Genomic DNA, 26,632 nt, shown 5'->3' with positions numbered 1-26,632 from the left:
CACTCCCTTCTCTGTCCTAAGCTCCTCCCACCTGATGAGAATGGACATTAGCATACGCACATGCAACACAATGGTGTTAATTATTGCACTCACTCACACGCACAGCTTTTTCTCAAGGCACAACAACCTTCAGTAAACAGGAAACTGTAAACAGGACCGCCTCCCTCCTATTTGAAGTCTGATACAAACATTATGCGTGTCCCATCTCTCTGCTTGAATTCGCATCTCTGTCATTGTCCACCTCCAAAACCTCCAAAGCCATCAGTCTGTCAGAGAGCCGGACCGGGACCAGCAGCTTTAAACTGAGTTCCAATTGGGAGTAGCAGCACCAGGGTGCAGAGACAGGTCAGAATCTGACTTGAAACCGCATTGATGCATAAAAATCTATCACTGCTTTTCACTTCTGGGAGTCATTTTAATTCTGTTCTGTTGAGATTCTCGTATTATTCTTTTCTCCTTCTGCAATTCAAGCAGTCCTGTTGCTGCTTCCTATCCATCATCACTACTTGCCTGGTCTCCAAACTTGTTGTCTGTCTAGACTTGTTGTAGATTCATGCGCAATGAGTGAACAGGCTGAGTACGCACATAGGCAGGTAGGTAGGTTGACAGGCAGATAATCCGTCCAATCACTTTATTTTGGCTGAACGGACTTATTACAGGCCTGTCCCCAACACACATAGTAGATGTTTTGCTGATTTGTTCATTCCTGTCAAAATGTACATAGAATTTCAACAAATATAACAAAAAATGCTTCTAAAATACATCACCTACCCTCGCTTTAAGGTTAATAGCAAAAGATTGGAAAAGACACAGCAGCACAGCAGATGATGCCTCTGTGTCCCTTGTTAAGACTGCACTCAATATCTTTACTGAAGAGCCCTTATCTCCCAACTCTTCACAGCCGGGCCCTGTCTGATGATGGTGGACAGGTCTACCCTTGGTGCACAAAAATGAATCTATTTTGTTGTTTCTCTGTGAAAGCTGCAGTGGCTTTACATCTCTGTGGTATACTCTACTTATCGTACTCTACATCTGCATCTCTGAGGTCATCCACTCACTAACTCAACAGTACAGTTTGTACCGTCTTCAGTAAATATAGCTCCCTCTCTCCCTTCCCAAATCCAAATAAGTTTGAAACGACTTGCCAGTAGATATTAAGACAGCCTGCCTGTCCCGTATTTTCATTTCCTCATATTTTTTAGACTTATCTTTATAGATTACAGCTGTTAACCTATTATTGCACAGTATACAGAACATATTACTCTGTCATCTCCAATGTTTTTCACTTTTATCTGATTTTGATTTAATTGAAATAAGCAATGCAAAGAAGCAAGCCAAGTACAAATGGTTTGTTTTATATGAAAATATTGAATGAGAAAAAATAACACAAATAAATGGACTGTACTTATATAGCACCTTTCTAGTCTTTACGACCACTCAAAGCACTTTACGTTACAACTCATTCATACATTGATGGCAGGAGCTACCACACAGGGTACCAACCTGCTAATCAGAGGGAATTTGACCATTCATTCTCATACCGTTGGCGCAGCAACGGGAGCAATTTGGGGTTAAGTGTCGGGATTTGAACTGCCAATCTTCCAATTGAAGGACGACCGCTCTACCTCCTGAGCCACAGCCGGCCAAATGAGCCACAGCCGCACAAATATAGATGAATGAACATGCCTGTGGTGTTGCAAGCATCTAAGCTTTCAAATGAGTGACATTTACTCCCAAGGAGAGCTCATATCTGTGACTGGAGTGTAATTGTAAAGATTATGAATCTAAAAATGATGACTAAATGGAAGGAAGAAATCACTGGCGATATGCTATTTGCTTTGGTGTTAAATGTAGCTAATATACACAGAGTTATGTAAGATCAGTGTACAGCAGAGCAAACACTCACTCCAGCAGGTTTCCACTGTCAGCATGCAGAAATATTAGCCTAGTGGAGGGTTTATAGCTGTGTCCTTGTTTTCACATTCAGTTGAATTTATAAGAAATTTACCCATTTGAGGCGCAAATTGAAAGCTCCCACTCTGGTTTTTCAGAAGAAGTAAGATGAAGCACGGAAGTATGATTTTTGTAAGGAGGGTGCTTTTGTATCCACTTTATTTTATTCATATTGAAAGCACATTGCTCGTGGGGCCAGTAACTGGTGCTTGATATTCTGTGCCAGGTCTTAGATCCAAGAGTGACAAGGCCACGACAAGGTAATAATGTTGTGGAATCACACTGCTCAGTCACAGAAAGGCTTCATTATCAAGTCAAGTGTGAAAAATGCTTAGTAGGTAGTGAGGATTTCTGTGTGATGAAGAGGTGAAGAAGATATGTCATAGACACAAGAGGACCAATCAGGGAAGTAATTATGGAAAAGATGAGGTACACAGTATACACACACAAAGTGGCCACAAGATTAAGAGAATGACAGATAATGAGTGCATACTAATGCACACTGACAGCCATACAAGCAACAGTTTTATTATTTACACACAACAGGCTCCCCAGTAAAAGCTGCCGCTCTCTGCCTTCCGTAGCAGTGATGATGATGTTTAACTTGGTGCCTGGTTCTCCAAGGAGTCAAACCTGTAACTTATCTCTTTCTGCCAAAACAAGATTCACTCAACGCAGGCAGGGTGATTCCTGAGACTGAGCAGACGCCGTCTACTACACACACGCACACATTTACACACACTCACATGCACATTCTACCCTCTCTCAGGCTGATTAGAAAGATGACTCTTTGCTCACTCCCAGCGGAAGGAAGTGCTTTTAAACAGCTGAGCTATCACTGTAACAAGGACCATTCTCTGAAGTCTCCAGAACAATGCTGCTGCAATGGCTTCATTTTCTTCCTGTGATACCATGATAGCAAGTGCTGTTTTTAATAATTCACGAGTGTGTGTATGAATACTAACACCCAAACGTTGCTTAACATTCACCCTCTACTAGCTGTCATGTTTCATCTATAGAGCATACTGAAGTGAAAGACAGTTTTACACATAAAATGGCACCTGTCAAAATGCATGTTTGTGTATATCCGTGCAGTTTGTGAGTGCAATTTGATTGCTTTATTTGTCAAATTCTCCGATGAAAAGGGGGAAGACAAGTTGTCAGTGCAACAGCCCTCAGATTTTAACCCTGAGTCATTTAGTTTCCAGTCAATTTAATGCAGCCATTTTCATAGCTAAACTTGTTTTTCCCAATACCAGCAGACACACGCTCCTTTAGACAACTGAAACCTAATTTTCAAATGTGCATGGGACCATGAAAGACATCCTATTATAAAAAATGACCGCCTAATGTGGACATTGATCATCATGAGAATAAATGCTTGTCAAATCTGCATGTAAAACACAGTTCTCTAACTATTTGTGTGAAAGAGTGAGTGATAGGAAGAGAGAATATGTGTGTGTGTATGTGTGTGTACGTGTGTCTGTGCTGGCAAATACCCAATGGTCTACTTAATGGGTTGTACCAAATAGGATTTCCTTTCAAACACACGCTCCACCTCATCTGAATCTCCCTTTAAATGTTCTGTCTGGCTCGGTACTTCTCAAAATGAATTATGACATTGTTACTGTTCGAAAAGTATCATAATCTAGTCATATGCCCAAGCATTCGTGTGCATTAGATATGATCCCAACTCAGGGCTCCGCTGAGTTTCTGCAGTGACGTCTGAGACCACTATCATTAAGATGGAGAACGCAGATAATCAGTCTCACTGATTATGTTAGTAGTGACTGGCAGTGACCTCAGTCTCTAAGGAAGGACTGCTCCAAAAACATTGTTAGAATTCCTTGTTTAGAGCCAATGTGACTGAACATTATGCAGATTTTTTTTTAATCTTTGTACCACACTCTAGTATGATATTTGAATATTCTAATAAGGTTCATATTTGAGCTTGAAAGGTTGTTCTTGACCTTGGACCTTGACCTAGAGCAGCAGTTTTCTGCAGTTGCTAAGGAGGATTGTGCCCTGGGATAGAAAAAAAGCTAGTGGACTTATGATTTATTTTTCAATAGTCTTTACAAAAAATAGACTGGGCCACACAACATTATTTTTTCAAATTATGTCTTTACCACTGATGTCATGTAATGCAGTATTGCCTAATGCAGCATAGCTTTACTGTATGTCACTCCGTGCTGAATTGCATCCTGGTTAGCTGTCATGTCCAAGTCTAAATGAATGACACTTTTATGCTATAAAGGAGCAGAAGGCCCCTATATCACTTCTGTCTGTAGACAAAAAAACAAAACAATTTCATCTCAATTCCCTTGAAGTGTCTGTCACTCCTGTACTTTATTTATCACCATTCTCTTTTGTCCATCACCCCTACCCTTTTCTTCTCTTCTCTTTGGCCAATATCTTCTTAATTGTGGTCAAAATTAGATGATAAAGCAGACCTTTTATGTAAACTGAGTCTAATCCAGCACTTTTCTTCCTTCCTTCATCTATAATCCCACCTCATTTGCTACTACTGGCAGAGCTATACGCCCATCATGGTCATAACTCTCCACTTAAGTGTGTCTGTATCCTGGAACTAAACATAACATATCGATTAGCCAAGCCTGTTGAGTGCAGTGTACAGACAAGGTGTAAGTGCATCTCTAAAGGCTCAAGTCAGGGCACGAAAACTTACTTAACAGGATCCATTTCTGTTGGGAAAGTGCAAGCAAGCCCTCACATGATGGTAAACCAATAGCCCTCTCAGTCCCTCCAGGAAATTACAATAATTCAAGGGAATGAATTAGTACAAATTCAACCAATTGCAATTTTGTCTAATCCCTGTAATACATCCACATGAAAAAGTGTGACTGGTTCCAACATAAATGGATAAATAAATAGTTGATTGAAATCTATATTATTGATTTAGTGTATTTATTTTTCTGAGCCTTTTAATTGTACAATGTTATGGTCATTTAGCCAACCAGAGCAGTGATTTAGCTTTTTTTAAACTATATATCCAAGATATTGCTGTGCTAGCTAACCACCTTCTTTCTAGGCGATCGTCAGCTCCATTCAAACCAGTGTGGTTTGACTGACAAGGTTTCAAAATGAAGTGATAGATAATCTATGATAGTGCACATTATGTGTGTGTTTTACTGTTGTCAGAGTCCTGTCACCACTTTGTTTTAAGACAGTGCAGATTGATTTGGAAAGCAATCAAACACAAGGCTCACTGTGATGAATTACTGAAATCAAGCCAGTTTCAAATATGTGAAAAGTTAACTTTCATAATATTCTGAAATGAATATGAAATAAATACTGCCCGCTTTGCACTCATGTAAAATATAATGAAGTAAATGGGCTAAATTAGGCAAAATCACGGTACCGGTCCTTTAAGACTGGGACATCTGGGATATGACCCTTCAAGATCATTTTACTCTCACTGAAACTAATTAAACAATCTTTCTTTTCTCCAGCTGACTTAAAAATCAAGTTAAAATAGTTGTCGCAGACGTTGCGAACTCCACCAGAAGTTCTGAAACAAAGAAACACTGAAAATTATCATTATTTCAGCTACTTAAAGACTTTGTGATGGAAAAGCTTTGTGTGTGCTCTTGATTAGTCTGACTGTGTTCAAAGCACCGTGTACAAATCAGAACCACACACAGTTTCTCTAATTGAGTCATTTTATGTAATGGCTCTAAATTGTTTCTGAGAGTACTTTTAATAGGTGACAGACTCGAATAATCTCGTCATTATCACAGTTAACAATGATATCATTACATTATGAGTTACCTATGCTGTTGAAGGATAGAGAATGGATGCTGTACACAGTTTCATGCATGAACTCCTCTGAGTCCACATTAGCAGGTTCATCATCTAAAAGACGAGATGTAATTACTCATGCGTTTGACTTAGGAGACCACACGGTGTAAATTGAAATTGCAGGATAAATTCTCCTACCTCCTACCGCATGTAGCTCAAATTAGCTGAACCCTACTACACACTCATGAGGTTGTTGTGTGATTTCCATCGGAGGCCGTCACCTCTAACGGACTATGTGGTAGCTGAATTCCTCTGTACATTCTTATGTAGACACATAAATTAAAACAAAGACAGCCACCCTCAGAAACAGTGCCAGTGACCCTGTTAGACTGTAAACACACCTCTGCCAATGTAGACAGTTACATCATTTGTTCCATGCAGAGTTTTTATTAAGCGGCCACCTCACTGGCAAAGCTCTTACGTACACCTCTCGAGACACCGGTGGGAAGGACAGGCCAGTGCACTGGTGGAAGGCAAAAGAATATACAAAAAGAAAACAGACAGACTCTGTGTCGCCTGTGGGAAGGGGAATATTTTATCCCACAAGAGTTGGCTCATCTCCCTGTAGACACTTGTTGCCATAGCAACAGGAGCTCTGTCAGGTTGGCTGGTCAGAGGTTTGGGATCACGGGACATGAAAGGGGTCAGCAAGGGGTGTGCAACCTTGACGCCATCACCGACACGTTGCCTCTGCACTTCAACTCTTGCCTCCTCATCCCCTCCTTTATGGGCCCAAGAGACCCCCGACCCCCCCACTATGCACTTCATGCATTCATTCATAGCTGGGTCACACACAGATTTTCACCCCAAACAAAGACAAGTTAACCAGCTCACAGTGTGTAGAATTATTTACCAGTTCAACTGTGATTTTACTGAGTTCTTCCAACACACGTTTAGACTACATATAAGTAATACAACAACAATATCATGAATGGTCTATCATATATGGTCTGCCAGTACTATCAATAATCATGCACACATATATGACAAAAGTAATATAATTACTTATTATTACATTAACATTACCCATTTAGTTCATATTGGCACTTAAGAAGACCCTCCCCTACATTCCTTTATTTCAGTTTAAACTATGTGCATGTGCACTTTAAACCAACAGACCTTATCTCATCTCACCTTTAGTGAGTCTATTTATCACTCTATCCTAAGACACATTTCTAGCTATTTCCCATTTCCTGCCTCGCATAAACACACATTTTTCTTCCTGACACACTCTCTTATAACACACTAGTTCTCAAATGTGCGTGGTCAACCATCTGTCCTCTCCTTCCTCAGTCTCCTCTCCTTACTCTATTAGGCTGACTATTCAAATCTCTAGTCTGATAGACCACCTACTCACCGCTGTGCATCCTTTATAGCTGGAGCTCTGACACATGAAAGAGCAGAGGCAGTAAACCTTGCCATTTAGCTCACTAGGGATCTCGCAAGCCACTTAACTGCAGTGTTGTGAAAGCAAAGTGGACTGGGGATGGGATGTGTTTTATCATGACCGAGTAACAATGCTATCGCTGTGTTTCACGCACCCATTCATACAGTGACAGTGTGATCACCTTCTCTGTGTCGACGCAGGACTGATAACTCACTGGCAGAAAAACCCCTAATTCTAGAGACAAAGGCAACAGATTTCAGTGTGTGTGTGAGAGAGAGATGTGTGTGAGTAAGTGACGTTATCTGTCATCTGGAGAAACATGTGGACCTTCAACACAGATTTATGCAAGCACTTCGGATGTTTTTCCAGGTGCCTGTGGAGACTCACTCTTGACAGTGGCAGTCCTGGTGCAGTTGTAGAGAATAGCCAGCTCTCCGAACACCTTTCCTGGCCCCATGGTGCAGAGCTTCAGGCTCTCCTTTGTCACCTCCACCTTGCCGTCTGAAACGTACAAAGAAATACAGATTAGACATTAGACATAATGCTATTCAAAATGCATTTATTCTCCTGCCTGATTACCCAGGTGTATGAGTCTTTTGCTACATTCAATATGAGGAGCAAACAAACTTTTAGTAATGAAATGGAGTGGATGATAGGTATCTGAGGGCCTTTGCTTCATTTTAGGGGCACTCAGCCAGATTGTTCTTGACTCACTGGTCTAGAAAAAAAATAAGATTATTTTGCAGAGCTGTGGAGTTTCCAAGGACTACTGGCCTTCTACCAAGACTTGTGCATGGCCTTGTTAAATTGCATTGCAGTAGCACCAACTTGAGAAAAATCTGCTTAACGCTTAATACTCCATCACTCACAGACACAGTATGCTCTGCCTTAAGGTACAGACTGTTGTGATCAGTATACTGAATGTGGGATATCACAAGAAATGTTCTAAAATAATAATTTTAGTGTTTATCAATTCACACATTCACCATTCTTTTCCAATGCTAACATACGTTTTACATGACCTAACATTTCTGGCATAGGTGGACTGATATAGCAATGTTGAAAGAACAGGTTCACATCTTAAAACAACATTCACATGCTTGTATGGTCTGTACATTGAAACACTTTTTAGTCACTGTAATAATTCTTCCTGACCACACAGACATGATTCATTATTAATGTGATTCCAATGCCAATAATGAGAGTCAAGTCATAGTTTGCTGTAATAATACTTTCTGAAGTTAAGCCGAAATCGATATGAATCAGCCCCGTCTCCTCAATAATATTTATTATTACCAAATCTCTATAGCAATAGCAGGTTTTCAGGAAACATAATGAGGAAATGTTAATTAAGACATCTGGCAGAAAACAAAAGTGTTTTTCTTTTTTCCCCCCAGAATATCAAATTTATCAGTAGCACATCCGTTAATAGTAACAACAACACTGTTAAACTTTGTTGTGTTTGTTATTTTACAGGTTGGTAATGTAATTTCTAGAAAACAGGATTGCTTCAGTGGTATTTTGCAAAGTCAACTTCCAAAGTTACAGCATGTTAACTGCCAAATTTCTTCTGGCAGATTTATTTTTCTTATAGTCTGTCCACCTCAGCTCAACAGGGAACTGCTGTCTGGGGAAAACACAAAAAAGGGAATGTGCCACTCAAAAGACTAACTTTGGGCAATACCCACTCGATTTGATTTTTTCGGACTACTTTAAGCATCACATTATCTTCAGCTGAACTTGAGGAGCAACACAGAACGAGGACTGTGGATTTATTGCTTATCTCTTACAATTGCTTTTGGAAAAACTCTTTTGATAGCCTGCATTGAGGAAATACAGCAACCAAAACCCTTTTGATCTACATATGGGCATGCAAGTATTGCCCTAAGATAGACTCAAAACAACGTGAACTTATCCTTTAAGGGATCACTGACCGCATTCATCTCATTAATACAATATACTCCAATAAAAATGGGATTTTGCCAACAAGTACATATGAAAAAACCCTTAAGCTAGTATATCAATTTCTTCTTCAACAGTGTAGAAAGCTCATTGCTCCTGCAACTCGGGGATGACTGCTGCCACTGTGTTTAGACAAGCCTCATCGAGGATATATGCTTTCCTGGAAACTCTGCATTCCAGCGAGACTATAACTGTGATTCACCGAGAGCAAAAACCCATAGAAAATACTTAAAGTCTGCTCTAGGCAACTGATGAAATATAGCAAGATAATACGAGTAGGCGAATCATCCTCAGAGGAAACAGTTTGACACGTTATCTTGTTGGAGAAGGCCTCAAACCCCTTTGACAAAAAGCCTCCAAAAAACTTGCCTGTCTCAGAACTAATTCTGTTGCATAGTTTTTTTTACATCTTAATGAAACTATGGAGGGCCATTTTCAACATAATAAACAATGTATTTTCCATTTACGTTCAGCATGAAACGATACACAGTGGAAAATCTTAATCTCTTAAAGAATGCAACCATCAAGCCGTCTACTTTCCTGCCCTTGTTTAACAGCCTTTTTGTGCCTTCTCGTAACAGCTTTTCCCCTCAAATAATGAAGAAACAGTTGAGAAAATGGAAATGTTATGCCATAAAAAGTTACTTTCAGATATTTAACAATGCTGTGTTAATGGCAGTAATGGCAAAACCCAACACAGGACAGAAAAACTTAACTCTGATTAAGGCAGTATTAGGAACTATCCTCCTCTAAAACGGACTTATTGATGAAAGTAAGAATTATATAAAATTCACCATCACAATGTGGCTGTGCTGATAAGTAATCATGGTTTTGCTTTATGAACATAGAAAAATGATGAAAACACTGTTTGTACATTGTAATTTGTCACATTTCACCTTCTACTCCTTCCAAACAAACTGATCTTTGTCACTTTTATGAGCATAAAATCGATCACTTCATAAGTACCCCTTGTGTTTGTTCACAAAAGCAATTGCAGGTTTCATAAACTGAGTACAGTTGAAATATTATTTGTTGTGTCAGTCTTGTCTCAGAAAGTCTATAGACTATAATTAGTGAGCTCAATTCACTATAAGATTTAACTCTGGAGAGCAGCCAATAAGAACTGATTGAGTTCAACACATATAGTATGTGTCAGACTAATCAGTGAACTGTGAGGGGGGTTTAGATGATGACGTGACTCATCACCTCTCGAAGGCTCCTGGACCTGTTCAACCTGGGTGTCATAGATAGGGAATGCAGCAGAGCTCAGAAACTGATGAATGGAAATCAGCAAAGGTCTCTCGACAGCTGCTGTGTTTTTCTTGTTTGAAAATTGTAAGGAAATACCAAAGACATCCCTGTGTGTTTGGTGCATTTTTCTAATCAGGTGTAGACATGGTTGTTGTCTGAGTGAAGGAGGGAGCTGTCTGTCATCAGCCTCAAACACAATGTTTGCAATGCCTGTTGAGCTTTGCTGTATCACAACAAACGAATGAAAAAATGTTGGTTGTTGCTGGGTGGTTCTAACTATTAGTCTCTCAACTATTAGTCTCAAGAGGAGGAAAGTCTATGGTGGAGTGCAAACAAAGAGGGGCTCTGCAGTGACACACAGAAAAAAGATCTATATATCTGTATCTGTACAGATTACTGATGTCCTGCAAGGACACAAGACACAGAGCCTCATGAAGTGCAATGCAGGGCAGTCTATGATTGAAAAACAGCAGTGTCTTGTGGGTTCATGTCAGGATAAGGAAAGCAACATCAGGTAGTAGAAACTTACAGTAAGGCTTGGCTTGGGCAAAACTATTAATTTCCTGTGCAGAGCCGTGTAATGTTTCAGGCCAGAGGAAGGTGAGTAGTTGGACCCATGTCCACACACACAAGCACATGGTCAAGCTTCCTGTTTTCGTGTCTAATAAGGCCTGCTTTATCACATTCTTTATTACGGAAGGACCAAACGTACTTGAAATTCACCTCTCGTATGCAAGTGCTATTCAAATCTTATTCAAACAACAACACCACAGGCAAATGTGCTCTCTCTCTTTGGGCAGCTGATCTGATATCAAAGTACAGTGCATTTACATCTCACTGAGCCATGTAACAATAGCCGTGTACGTGTCGTCTGAAGGCAAATTAAAACTGCGATAATAGGAGGAACTGAAAAATTCAAAATACATAAAATACTGTATGTATAATGTTAAGCAATTAGATTTTTCACTGTCGATGTATCACAGTATGTCTCCAACCCCTGAGGCTATGCAGCTATGTTAATGTCTGATCATTTGAATGCACACAGTACTGCGCTCCTTGTCGCAGGGCATCAGGACAGACCTCCAAGCAGACTTCCCTCTGGCTCTAGTCAGATGTGATTCTGCATTCCAAATCATTCCTCTGTGTTTTGGGTTGATTTTAATCTCATACAAAAAAAAGTGAACGTGCTCCTACTAGTCCTCTGTGATGTATAAGGACCAGTTTGTCTCTAGTAAGTCATTTGTCTTTTACAGAAAGTGTGATAGTTACAAAGCTTGATTGATTTAAACATGCTGCTGTAAGCCTCATGTGACAAAATTCTCTGTTAGCACCAAAATACATGAAAAGGACATCTGTTAACTTCCACGTGGAGTCATTCACACTGAGGCCACTAGACCATGTCCATAAATAAATGTGAGTTTCAAGGGTCAGGCACAGGATAGTGTTTGATTCCTCCTCCTCTTCCATTGACAGTTTTTATGTTTCCCGAGCAGCACAAAATGAACATCAAGAAACAGGATGTGAGGGAGTTCAAATCCCATAGAGGATAACATACAACCACCATCCCATCCTGATTGGCCTTGTTCTTCCACCACTGCAGAGAGGGTCAAATTACGAAATCTTATCCCTATCCATTAGAACCACACAGGAAAACTGACACCACATCAAGCAGAACATTGTTTTATCCTGTTCCCGCTGAGCAAAAATGGAGCCATTACCACAGAATTGTTTTCAGGTGGTACAATGCCCAAGTTGACACGTCTGACTTCAGGTTCAACAGCGTTTTCTGTGAGAAAAACAGTCATAGTCTGTCTGACAGTTTTGTTTGGTGGAGGAAAAGCCTTGGGAGAAAAGACGACCGAGGCTGAAAGCTCTTTTGGTCAAGCGTGGGATCAATTCAATAGGGACCAAGATGGGCTCAGAAAATTCCATCTGCCTTTTCTTTTTTTTCTTTAAAAGATGCGGTCCGAACGGTCTCATAAATTGCAGTTTATTCAAAAGCTTGACTGAAATGGGGCTGTAATGGTAGCTTTTTTTAGTACATCAGCTCAGAGCAGTTATTTATGTTTTCACCTTGTTTTTCAAAGAGAACAATATGACATCAAAAAACCCAAACATTCAACAGAAAAATATTCATAGTGGCAGCACAGCGAGGAGACACCAGCAACTGAAAAATAAAATAAATTGATCTCAAGAAGAATGCAGCACTCTGCTTCACATTCAGTAGAGAGATATTCAAAGGGTAAGATGTCAAAATGTGTCTGAGGCTAATAAATGGACCTTATTAAATTAATCGCCATTTTTAAAAAATGGTCATTCTTCCTGATCACAGAACTGTGACTATGTTCAGTAATTATTAGTTTGTTCTGCATTAGTGTTCAAGCACAAGCCCTGCATTACCAATTCTTTCCAGTTAAAAACAAAATTAACCCTAGAGTTTAAGAAAATAAGGATGTGAGCCGAAGCCAGAACAGCAAGAACAAACACAGAGAGAGGCAGAGGAAGAGAGAGAGGAACAGCTCTGTTATGTTATTAATTGCGGAGGATGGCTCAGAATGGTAGAGACTTAATTCAAGTTCAAAACACCCTGGCACTGGAAATGACAGAAACACTGACTGCTGTTGTTTCAGGGAATCCATGTTTGTATAAGTGTGTAACAGAGCTGAAAGAATACAAGCAGTAGGATGATGCATGGCTGGGGAGAGTCTGGGGATGGAGGGTGAAGGCAATGGTGTTAAATAGAAATCTGTTTTCAACTAGAGCTGCAGCAATTAGCAGAATAATCCATTAGTTGCCCACTATTTAACTCATTGCCAACTATTTTGATAATTGATTAATAGTTTTGAGTCATTGTTCAAGAAAAAAAAGTCAAAATTCTCTGATTCCAGCTATTCAAATGTGGTTTCTTTAGTCCTATATGATACTAAACAGAATATTTTCAGGTTGTGGGCAAAGACAGACATTTGAGCTTTGGGCTCTGGCAAACAGCAATCAACCGTTTTCACCATTTTCTGACATTTTAAGGACCAGACAACTACTAGAAAATAATCAACAGATAATCAAAGTAATTGTTAGGTGCTCTATTTTCAACTTGCAGAATGCAAATGTTAGAATACTTTCAGCAAAAGTGTTTAAATGGTGGCAGAAGGGCGCTGCCATCCACTTCTGTAACATCTTGACATAGATAAGTATTGTGGTCACACAGGCTTGAAGTAGAAAGAATGGTTAGCAGTATGACTCTTTTAACATCTATATTAAACACTGTGTATTAATCCAGACTGGATAATCAAACATTGTAACTGATGTTGCTCCAAAGACATTGTTTTTTTTTTTGTGTTTGCTATGTTTGTTACCCTCTTGTGACAGTGTTTCCCTGGGTTTCCATGACCACACAGTGAGCCATGGCAGCAACTTGTACGTTTACATGAGCAGCAGCTGCCCTCTCTTTCCTTGCCACTGCAGCTGCCACCAATAATATTGTAGTTTTTATTACATAACAGTAGTGTTTTCATTGGAAATAATGGAGGCGGGGGTGGGAAATTGCTCGCTGTCTGAAAGTACTCTCAGTTGTAGTGAAGGTAACTCTGGATCTCCTACACAAAGCATGGAGTGAAGGACAAACAGAAAGACGATGAGATTTTTGCCCTGAATCCCTCATCCTGTGGAGCAGCACGTCTGCAGCACCTACTAAAAATATACTTGGTGGCTGTTGTGAGCTTTCTGTCAACAAACTTGTGGAGAAGTCTGTGTACCACAGCAGCTTCAGGGATCTTACCCACAGAAGAGGGAAGAGGGGGATTGCAGTTCCTGTGCTGTGCAGCTGAAAGCCATTAATGGGGATGTTGTATGAAGTCATACCAAAATTTTTCAACTTGTAAAGTATGTGAATAATTAACCCTAATATAGAGGATAATTTGGGACTCACATTGGTCAGTTGTTTTCTCTCAAAACGTTCTCCTTCTCCTGACTCTTGAACTGAGTGAGAACTGAACAGGATATGTTGAGTTAATCAGCTGACTGACTAGTAAAGCACAACATTCAGCTGTTTAAGCTGGAGTGCATTAAGTTAAGTTGCCTCTTATTGAGAGACATAGGTGCTACCTTTTAACTTGACAAGAGCAAACAGTTTTGTATTTATATATGCACTGCTCTGTTGGTTGGTGCAAAATACCTGACATCAAACACCAGATTTAAATCTATGCCATTTTTATATTACAGGGACAACAAAAGGAAAGCAAGAGTAGCGGGGGAGATCACAACAGGAGTGGGGTGAGAAATGCAAGAAGGCAGATATGAAGAGAGGATAAGAGAAACGGGCACAGCAGGGGAGAAAGAAGCAGGAAGACAAGCAGGAACACCTGATGCTATAGGTGAGAATCACATCGTTTGAGATGAGAAGCACTTAAAAATCTTTTTCAGCTCAACTGAGGCATCCTCACACAGGGCTCCATGCCAACAGCATGGTGGAAAATTACACTGCAGTTTTGTACAAGTGGTTGGTGGGACCTAAAGACACTAAACAGTCTGTCAGCTGGGTATGAAGGACGGCTGCTTTCATCCTTTTTTACATTCCACTTTGGAGACGAGGCTCAGGCAAGAACACACTGCAGTGCTATATATGTCTTCTTTTGGAGCTCTTCTGCTTCACACTGACAGTTCCTTTCATTCAGTGGAAGTAATCGGACATTTGAGGTGAGACACGACAGTTATATTCCCTTGTCTAGAGCCTCTCTCCTTTCTCTGTTTTTATTAAAACATTATAATAGGCCTGGTCCCATCACTGCTGCTCCTCTACTTATCAAACTCTGATAATGCTTCCTGTGTTGACAAGCTGATTGATAGCCAGAGCAGGGGGCAGTGAAAATTAGCATTTTGTATTCACAGACCAAATCACAGCGTTGTAATTAGCAGTTGGCGACCACGCCACGTGCACATACTGTAGCTTTCTTTTATGCAGACCAGACATAATTAGACAGCTTCAGCAACAGAATACAGATTAATGTGGCATCTAAAGTACCACAATAATGGGCCCCTCTAATTTCCGCAGGCTACTCTCATTTCAATAGCCTGCTGTATGATCATATAAGAAGGCACTTAGAGGGATTCACTGTCAGTCTTATCCCAGAGTGTTGATGTCTGCAATTATTACACACACTTACAGTAGTTTCATGCATAAAAAGTACACATGTATACAAGATGACACAGTCTACAGTAACTCTTAACAACTCTGTGAGGCGGTACTTAGTAAGCAAAGCTTTGAGCTAAATGCTAACATGTTGATGTTTTAATATTTGCTACTTTCATCATCTTTGTTTGGCGTGTTAGCATGCTAACATATGCCAGTTCGCACTAATCAAAGGCTCATGGGAATGTCATTCGTTTTGCAAGTATTTCATAAGAAAGGATCACATGCTGCTTCTTTAACCTTTATGCTTCACTAAACCCTTTTCAAGATCCCTTAGTGTCCAAAGTGTTTTGTTATCAACCTTTACGCAAAGATATTTTGTATTCGCTTTTGGAAATTGAGGTAATTAAGATACAACAGTGATAAGCTCTGACTGCGTATGTATGTGAATGCACCTACACTAACACTACCACACACACATACACACACACACAAAGGCAGCTCATAACAGTGAATTATACATAGCACAAAAATGTGAGGATTCCCATGTCAGGAGATGAGGGTATTTGACAGAGGCAATCAAAGTTCAAAAAGACATCAAAGAGATTAATTTTAACTCAGGAGATTCAATGAAATGTCTGCAGTGACAGAAGAGATTTAAAAGAACCCCCTTATCGCAAAGTCCTGCAAAGCTTGATGCCAGTGACACTGATTGATGAAACAGGCCTTCAAGCTCATTGTATTCAGTTTTCTTTCAGAATGTAAGTTAATAAAAGCCAAAAACTCTGGTGAACCTGCAAGGCTGGACATTGTCACTGTCCTCAGATAACAATCTTTATATCTGCATAAAGCCAGTGCAGAATTGTACATGTTACTGGATGCTTTTGTTAAATTCTAACTTTTCCTTTATTTTTGCAGCTATTGCCATGTTCAGTATATGAGTGTGAACTTGCTAGTCCAGAGGTGAAGGGAGGATTTATCTGTCACTGTAGTAGAGCAGATTACTCATGCTATATCTTGTATTCTCAGTTTGAACCTCAGCAAGCACAGAGCTTATCCAGTCACAGCAGACTCTCAGCATTACTCCAAGTGCAAGCCCACCACCACCCAATACATACACATACTAACAGCAGTATACACAATACAGTACAGGTTATGTTCAAGGCAATGGATAGAGCTTCAAATATTTGCATAATATTCAGCTCATATGATGGTTGTGAGCTCTTTGTGACTGTCTCTGCTTTTCTTTCTTCCTCCTCCACTCTCCCTGTGTCACACGTGCACACACACACACACACACACACACACACACACACACACACACACACACACACACACACACACACACACAGCTTTTATAGTCTTTCCAGATGAAGAACTCTCAAAAGCAGGGTTATCCACAAAGGGGATAAAGGCTCAGGGATCATTCACAAATTGCTCATTAATTCTCTCACTAAGGTGTATTCATCAACCTCTAGAGATTGAAAATGGGGATCAATTCTTATTCTAGGGTTCAGAGAAGATAAAAAAAAACAAAAAACAAAGGCCATCTCACACTAATCAGAGGAGTAGAAGAGACAGAGAGAGTGAGAGAGAAATAAAGGTATAGAATATAAAGGTGGAAAGTATAATGAAAATGAGGTGAGCTGGACAGATGGGAGGAGGAAAGCAGAGGAATAAGACAGTAGAGGAAAAGAAGAAGCAACGAGCAAATTGGGGAAGATGGTGACAAAAGGACAGATTGGGGTCACAGTCAGTAAAATGCAAGGAGGAGTGATAAAAAGAAGCGTGCATGTCTCCGGTCTCGTATTTGAGCATTTTGAATTGGTACCAGTATGTGTGTGTGTGTAAGTGAGAGAATGAATGAGAGAAAGTGACAAAGAGAACAACTTAGAGGCAGAGAGGGCAAATGAAAAAAGACACATCAGAGAAAGAGGATTTTCACTTGGTGTTTCAGGGCAGATGGTGTACTGCTCAGGGTAGGTGAGATTATTAGTCTACACGCATACACATTATTTGCACATAAATGGCACATTAGCTGAAGTTATAGCTTTCTTGATAGACGTATTTCAAATCATTACACTTTGGCATATTAGCAACTGCAGCTGGATATTTTCCCACCTTCTGAAAAAAATCAATAAGCTATTTGAATCTGTTGTGTTGAATATAAAACTGTATTTCCTGCTTTTGCCTTTATTCATTTTCTTCTCTTTTCACTGCTTCTGATAAATAAAACCCAGTTTCCAGTGTAGTGCTGATCTATCGAGGCTTTGCTTCTAGTTAATTCACTGTTACATTCTGAGCTTTAAACTAGAAATCAAATCATAAAATGCCGGGAAGTAAAAATATTTCCTGCAGATTCGTTCAAAATAATTGATTTTTCATCCCTGAATATTGCATCAACTGTGACGTCTGTCAAGTGAAGAAAAGAAATTAACACGCACGCACACACACACACACACACTCTCTCTGTATGTATAGAGATCTCCAAAGGTGCAAGTATTAATCTATATCTTTATGTGACATTTCATCCAGCAACAGCACAAAAATGTAATTACACATGTATTTTATTTAATAAAGTGTCAATCTAGTTTCTCTGCACTTGCTGCTGTTTCATTTTATAGGGGCAAATTTCAAAAGTTACCACGTGTAAGTGGAAAGATAGAGGGGCATCACCTTATCCTCACAGTTCCCTTTACCGTGTGTGTGTGTGTAAGAGAGATAATAATGGTGAGTGTTTAAATGTCATTCCAATTACAGACCCAGCACCTTTTCCCCTGATGACGCCTTAATAAACCTCTACTGAGAGTCTCATTAGAGTTATCATGAGAACCAATAGCTTTGAAGAGGGCTAGCTATATGTGTGTGTCAATTCCATGGTTATAATGGTACTGTGTGCATATAAGTGGGCACACATACACACACATGCAGTCGATCTCACATTCGATTTTAGACCCACAAAGTTGAAATTGAGTTCCATGTGGTGTCTTTTCAGCAAAGAGGAAGAACCGGAGTCTCAGCAGTGGGTAAGGTTCATTATTAACCTACAATTGACTGCTGTACAATGCTGTAGAGATACAATGAGCAGCATTTTCTCTATTGAATGTTGTCAAGATGCTGTACTTTTTGGGGCACATCAAACCAGACTTTGTGAACCTCACTCTGCTGAGCCTTTTCCCAAGATACTACTTTGACAGCAATAGCAGCTACAATTTGAGGTCTGCATTAGTTAAGTTGCCAGGCAACAATGCAGTGAAATGGGTTTGTGTTATCACGTTTCTGTAACCCGACACATTTTCTATTTTAACATCACCTTATTAGTATGTGAATATATCATAATAATTACTATGATCAGTAGATAGTTTATGAACAGCAGTAGTAACAGTGCATATAACTGTAGAGGTGGTACACTGCACGGCCCCTCTCAAAATAAGCCTAATAATCCTGAATCCAGCCAAATTGTCTCTTATTTTTTTTTCCATGCAGCAAAAGTCTTCCAGCCAGGATTTGAACCAGGGTCCCCTACTTATGTGGCATGCACTCTAACCATTCAACTACCTCCACATCCTAAAAGCTTTTTATCCTTTTATATCTAGCTAGCTGCAAGAATTGATGCCTTGATTAGACATGTTCCGATACCATTTTTCCCCTCCCGATACTTGTGCTGTGGGAATCAGCCGACACCAAGTACCGATACCAGTGTGTTTAAAAAATGAAATAAAATCATACTATGTCTGCATGATTGTGATATGATTATCATTGTGGTAAAGCCTGGCTCAGGTAAAACATGAATGAATATTTATTTTTAAATTAAAGTGCAGCCACAATATTGTAAAATAAGAAAGGCAGTTTCCAGAGTTTGCTGCTGCAGTTTGTCCTTCTTTTTCCCTTTAGCTTTGGTATATTCCTCGCACTCTTTAGCGTGACACGTCTTCAAATGTTTGATTACGTTGCTGGTGTTGAAATTAGCAACACTCGTGCCACCCCTCGAAATTGCTTCTTTGCATATGTTGCATGTCACCGTCTTACTGGTGGGAACATCCACTGTGAAGTACTGCCAAACCGCAGACATGATGCGCTAACGTTAGCTCCTTGTTACAGGTGTCAGGTGATCAATTCTTCTTCGCCCCTCTAAAACAGCAGCTGCCCATGGCAGCATAGTGCAACTGTTTTAAGAGCAGCGAAGAAGAAGTGTGTCAGAGCTAACGGAGCTAACCAGTGAATAGAATCCTATTTCTAATAAATTACATGGTATCAGATTGGTGCCTGGACTCTAGCCCCTGATGCAAGATTATAGTCTAGCAAAAAAACTAGACTAGACAAAGCCTCACCTGATGTAGGCCTATTGTAAAAGGCACTGTGTTTCATGACAATGTAATTTGATTAGCAAACTTGTATGCATTATTGACACTTTCATCTAGCAATTTTTTCAATTGCCTTTTCACACTTTTTTGCAAGAAAGATAAATAGTTCAGTAATCTCTGAGTTCATGTAGCATTCAATTACAAATTAATTGCTAAGAGTTTTGAGTAAGGTTCTTCAGTTTGATCTTGAGGTTGACCTTGCACTTTGTTTTGATATATTTCTGCTATTAGCTGTAACTCTTAAATGGCATACAGTCGTTGAGACTTTTGAAAGTGAATAAATAATAACAAACAACAATAACCAAAAAAAGTTATCATTGTCATTTGTTAGAATTCGTATTTTAAGAATAGCCCTGTCTTAAAATAAGGAAAACAATCTTGTTGTTATCTTGTTACTGGTTAAATACAACTTGATATTAGCTGGAAAAACTTATTAAGAAAAAGAGAGATATATTTTCTTAAAATAATTTTCTTATGTAAAAAATGCTTGACGAGAATTATCTTGAAACAAGTTTATTTTACTTTCTTAGAAATCAGCTCTTGCAGTGTAGTAGTAGAAGCAGCAGTAACGCAAGATAGTCCCTCTGATTTCTTTTACATAGTGTGTCCTTTCACACATATGACATTGAGTCACACTCAGGTGCCTCTATTGATTGCATTTCTAAGCTCTGCTCAAGATGGGAGAGGAGCCATCTCCCTTTACTCTGCCTCATTGACCAGTGAGCTCAGAGAGTCTCTCTCTAGACTCCATCCTATAGCACAGTGAAACGATGAGTCCTTTAAACCGGAACATGGTGTCAGAACCTCAAAGGGACACATTTATTGTCTCTTGCTGAATGCCAGTTCAATCCTTAGTCAGTTGATTACATTGTTGGCTCATTAGCTGGTGGTTAGTTGCGAGTTAACTGATTAGTTAAGCTGGTTAGACATTTCATAGGACTTGATAATTCTCTAATAAAAAAGTGAATGGTGAGGAGGACCTCTAAAGACTTATTTTCATGTCAGGTTTTAATAAGTATTACACGTTAGCGGAGAGGCGATAAGGTTAAAGTTAATTATCACAGGGTAAAATATGCCATGAAATGAAATGTAAACAGACACCTGTGCTTCTCATTTCTCAGTGTTTTGGTCCTAGCCTTTATTTGCCCATTATTGGTGGAGGGGTCAACATGAAACAGGTGGGGAGAGGGATACACATGACATACAACAAGTGTCCCTTGCCAGACTCAAACCATGGACTTTAGTTATGTAATGTCCCTGGTCCCCTACATGTATATATTCAGGCACAGTAACCATTCGGCTACCCCAGTGTTTATTTTTGATTAGAAACTAATGGAAACACATTGATGAGACAGCTTGATGACGCACATAATCTTGTCTACCAAGTGTTTTGAGTGTCAGAAAGCTTCAAATGCGTATTCCCCTTATAGAGAAACAACTAGTATTGAGCCACAGTGGGTTAACATTAGTATTCATAGGTATATCTTGAGAAGCAGAAGGAAAAATGACAGCAGTGGTTTAGCATAAGCCTCAAAACTCTACATTGTTTGTTTTCTGTCATATTCCGACATTAAGGGATAACATTTAAGCCCCATTTAAACTTCAACCACTTAAGTCTTCTTGAAGGCAACCATCCAAATAGTATACTTGCCTTACCTAACAGTAGGTCAATTAAAATAATTGGGATCCTGTCCAATTCGTGTTGAGAAGATGTCAGATCCTGGGTGTAATCTCAAATCCCCTGAACACCTCAACCTGAGGAAAATGGTCTACAATGTGTCAATGGTTGGTTACATTAGATTTGGAAGCCTGTCAAGGAAACTGTCAATGTAGTGTGAGCACTTGGGGTTTGGAGCTCAGTTTCTCTCCACACTTTACTGTCTGCTCTTCCTGTAATCTTTATAAAATATACAGTGGGGGCAGACAGTTATTCTCTGTACAAGATAACAAATAGAAACAATAATAACACATTCAGAATCAATATCAATTTTCAATCAATTTTTGTTCTTTGAATGTTCTCATTTCTCATTCAGGGTAAGTGTTACAAGACAAAGTAGGAACTGTAAGTGATATTCAATATTCAAATCTTGTGACAGGAAACTGAGTCAGGAGAGACCTAACACATCCTGTACCAGCATAAATTTGTCAGACAGAAAAAAACCTGCTCAGTTCAGCTTTCTCATCCAAGAACTACAGCCCAGATTTTTAGCCTAAATTTTACAACACCAAACCTTTACCTAACCCCTGTATGTCTAATATTAAGCTAATCATAACTATTGTCAGCTCTATATGGATATCTAATTTAATAACTAAATGTTAACACTGAAAGCTCACCTTCAGATGAGGCACTACATGTAACCATTGTGGGATTTCAAATTTTACTTTAGCTGAACTTTAGATATGAGCTCATTCTTGTTAACAACACAAAACAGTGTAGTTTTTTAAACATTCCCCAACTGACAGGTGCAATGATCACCATGTTATTGTAAATTAGACTCAACTGATGACGTACTTTTCATGGATTTGCATTTTGGCCCAAACCTAGTATTTCCATTTATTTAAGCCATCCAAACAAATCATTAAATCTCTACTCCCTCAGCTCAGGATTAGGCGGCTCCGTTTCACCTTTAACAAGCTTACTGTTAACATCACCAACACTACCGCAACATGATCCTCCAGGACAGGTGTAATCGGAGCTACCTATATTTATTAGCACAAAGAGTTCCATTAGATTAAGTTGAATGACACCTATGGGTTAGGGTTAAAGGAATTCATGGGCATTTTACTGTCGAGGAAATACTTGATAATAATTGAATGTGATTATACTTGTTATTGTCATCATTCGCCCCCTGTACTGGTGTTTGTGGTTGACAAAGCCAAGCGAAAACCAATTTCATCTCCATGGAAACGTGAGCCTTTGTCTCAGTTACAGTCAGTATTTTAAAGATGACTGATGCCATTTGCAGCCCAGAGCATGTGATCAAAATACAATAATAATTCACTACGGCAGCTACAGCCAAGCGGACAGTCTCATCACAGCAGCAAACCAGTGCCAGAATCCACTCTGTTTCTATAGCTCCTGATCTTTGATTATCAGTTGCGTCTGCAACAAAAGCTAACTACTCTGAGAGGCTGATATTCTCTGAAATGTCAGTCCGGTGTTTAACTAGAGAAGCATAAATAATGGATATGCTGTCTTTTTCATGAAAATGTTTTAATATTTCTATTTTAACAGAGATCAATAATGTAGCACACCAAAATTATTATTTAATATTTGTATTTGCGTAGTTTACTTGAGTCTCTTATAGTTACATGATGCATGACAAATGCTGTCAGCCTCAAGGCTAAAAGTTAATGATTAGACTGCCAAGTCCCAATAAGAAATGACATTACTGCCTGAGTAGTGAACACTTCATTTGCTTGGAAAATGATGTACAATGTTCAGCTGACGAAGCCGTATGTTTGACATGGCACAGCACAGTCAGACATCCTGTCAGCATGGATTAAAAAGTGACAGAGTGAAATGGCCTCCCTCAGACCTTGGCACAAAGTCATCACCCTTTGGGCTAATGCTTTTAAGATTTGTTTTTATGCAAAACAAGTCAAGGCCAGGGACAGGCTAGAGCGAGAACTGTAGGCAAGGGACTCGCTGGAACATGAGAGAGAGAAACAAAAAGGGAGGCGAATCAAAAGGGGAATAGAAGAGAGCTGGGCGCAACAAGAGGGAGATGACAATGTTAATTGAAGATAGATATGTTAAGCTTGTACTAGGGATCTGAATATATGAAATAATTACTCAAACATTTGATATTAGTGACATATGATAACTGACGTATTGAAGCCCTATTTCCAATTACACTACAGTTCTTTCCTCTATCACTGTCAGACAGGAAATCACAGAGCCCCTCAACAATTATTTCTCTTTCAGATTTGTATCTTTCTCTTCTTTCTTTCTGTTGCACTCGAGAGGAACCTATTCATCATGTCAGTGTGACACTTGCTCACTCGTGACCTAGCATGACGAGTCACCTCTGGTGAGTGATCTTCTCACAGCCTCTGGGACAGAGAGAGATTAAAATTTACTCGCTACCTAAAGATGGGACCAAAAAATGTAGACTATTGGCTCAGTATCTACAGGTTTATGCTCTGACTTTCACTTTTTTATCCACAACTGTTTGGATTCAATCAAGACACAGGATCATTGAAGATGTGGTTTCTCATAACATTTGTCATCTGTCAGTACATTAAAGATATAATCTATAATCTCCCCCGCCCCACATTCCAAATTTTCCTCTCAGTTCTCTGTTGGCGGTTGGCACAATCTGTAGTTGTGTTTGCATTTCATTTGCATTATGACAGTTACATGTTCAACTCTTTACATATCTGACTTCTCTCTGCAGTTTAGAGATAAGGGTGACAAATGATGTCCTTCTTGCAACAGTGATGTGAAACACTGTAACTACACATGATGCAAGACGGCTCATATAATCAAAATATTAATGTTAGCTCACTGTTCAGAGCTGCGGTCACTTCTGTGTGATGATCAACGGAGCCAACATGCTGTTCTATATGGCAGTACATCTATTTTTGATGTCATCCCATAATTTACTGTATTTCTATACCCATTCTTACCATTGCCTTTAAACTCCCCCTGAGTGAAAACCCCTATGAATGAGGTGTTTTGATCACACTGAGATTATAGATAATAAGAGCAACATAAAAAACATGAGTGATGTATCTTTATCTATGTACCAACATATAGATGATAGGGAAATTCTGTATCACCAGGCCCTAATTAGAAGTATTTTATTAGACATTATTATATTTGATTATTTTATTATATTAAGGCAGTGACAGCTATGCTAGCATCTCTTTGAAACTGTATTTTGCACAGTGGTGCTTTGGCTAAATGCTAACACAGGGTGCTAACATGCACACAATCGCAATGCTAGCATGCTGATGTTTAGCAGGTATAATGTTCACCGTATTCAGCGACTTATTTTAGCATGTTAGTATTCTAAGAGCATGGGAAGTCAGAGTTCACCAAAATCATTACAAATCACACTGAATATGATGAGAACATGAATGTTGAGCCAAATTTCATCATTTCACTGAGGTGGCGCTGGAGGAAAAGTCAGGGGATTAAAGTCATGGGCCTCTGGGGATTATGAATGTTTTTATATGTCAGTCTGGACCAAACTAGTGGACTGCCCGGCATAGTCAGTTTTAATTTAGTTCATTCTAACAACACTACAATTGATCTATAAATACATTTTTACTTCTTTCATATTTAATATTATACTTCATACAATTATACTTATCTGTTTCTTCAAGAAGATAATATTTCATTTCGATCATAATAGACAAAACACAGTAAGAGATCTCTGTTGTACTGATCAATGTAACCAAGTCATCTCCCTAATACAATAACCTTTGCAGTCATAGCTTTTAGACCCCCACAAAAGCTTTTTGAATTAAGAATCAGTGACTCACTAAAAAACAGATGAAGCCAGAAAGCTATAACATTTCTGCTGGCATCCAAACAGACACACTGCCTGTGGAGTCCTTTCAGATATGTCCAATTGTATCTGTCTGTGCTTGAAGAGAGCAATGTGCAGAATACATTTGTAAAGAATTATAGATTTGTAATTTGTGGGGGTTTTTTTATCTGTCTTTTTTTGTTGTTCTTGCTTTTCTATTCTTTTTTTTTCTTTCAGAAAAATACTGTCTCATTATTTTAGCCATACTTTCCCACAGATGTTTGGTTGCATACACCACCCAGGAGATAAATCAATTGATCAGTCAGTCAGTCAATCAATCATTTTTTTATTTATATAGCGCCAAATAATAGCAAAAGTTATCTCAAGGCACTTTTCACATAGAGCAGGTCTAGACCGTACGTAAATTGAATTTAAAGTGACCCAACATTCCATTCGAGCACTTGGCGACAACAGCAAGGAAAACTTCCCTTTAATGGCAACAAACCTCAAGCAGAACTTGATTCGAGGTGGGCGGCCATCTGCCTTGACCAGTTGATTTGAGAGAGAAAAATGTCTTACCAGCCCAATAATGAAAATAGGTGGCCGGCATGAAACAATAGGAGCAACAATCAATATCATCATTCTTCCTAGCAAAATATTAACCTTTAAATGCCACTGCTTACTGCTTCTTGGTTTCCATTTTTCTCATTGTATGTCAGAGTAAAATGTAAACTATAAAGGTTTTTACATGGGGAAATGAGCAATAATAGTTTTTCATACAGTATATTTGATACTTCTATATTCTAATCTGTACAATGTCAATGAATGCCCACATTGATCCCTATATAATGATCAATTACCTTTTTGAAGACATTGAATGAAGCCCTTTTCTCAGAGGTCAAATCTAGTGTCAGCACATGGCTCTGAACATTTTATTGCAGTATCACTTGTCACAAATCAAGTCGCAGAAATGCCCTTTCCCAAATCCCATCAGAGTGGACATTGTGCTGTCATTCCTGTCAGAAGAGCTCTCACGCTTAGTATCACCAACCCTCATATTTAAAAAAAGAAAAGAAAAGCCACATGCTGAAACAATACTGGCAGAAAAAAGAGTGAAATATAAAGGACACAGCGGGCATGCAGCATCATTCAGAATAAACCCAGTGGGATGTGAGTGAATCATACAGGGGCGCAAAGTGTTGTAGTCTTGAGTTTTAGTTCATCGCTCTGGAGACACCCATCAATAATGCTCTTTCATTTCTCTTCCATGAATGTCATGATGATGCTC

General features: G+C 39.2%; 1 protein-coding gene across 3 annotated transcripts in view; it reads right to left on the bottom strand.

The window, feature by feature from the left end:
• Window positions 1-26,632, bottom strand: part of LOC128373368 (cGMP-dependent protein kinase 1) — a 79,163-nt gene that overhangs the window by 42,533 nt on the left and 9,998 nt on the right. For all 3 annotated transcript variants that reach the window (XM_053333670.1, XM_053333667.1, XM_053333668.1), the window contains exon 3: window positions 7,550-7,663. In XM_053333670.1, the coding sequence (XP_053189645.1) occupies window positions 7,550-7,663 (114 nt within the window). The remainder of the gene's footprint in view (window positions 1-7,549; window positions 7,664-26,632) is intronic.

The sequence above is a fragment of the Scomber japonicus genome, chromosome 14 (assembly GCF_027409825.1).
Source record: "Scomber japonicus isolate fScoJap1 chromosome 14, fScoJap1.pri, whole genome shotgun sequence".
In the NCBI taxonomy this organism is placed as follows: domain Eukaryota; kingdom Metazoa; phylum Chordata; class Actinopteri; order Scombriformes; family Scombridae; genus Scomber; species Scomber japonicus.
The sequence above is the reverse complement of the archived record's forward strand: the minus strand, read 5'-3'. Positions and strand labels throughout refer to the sequence as shown.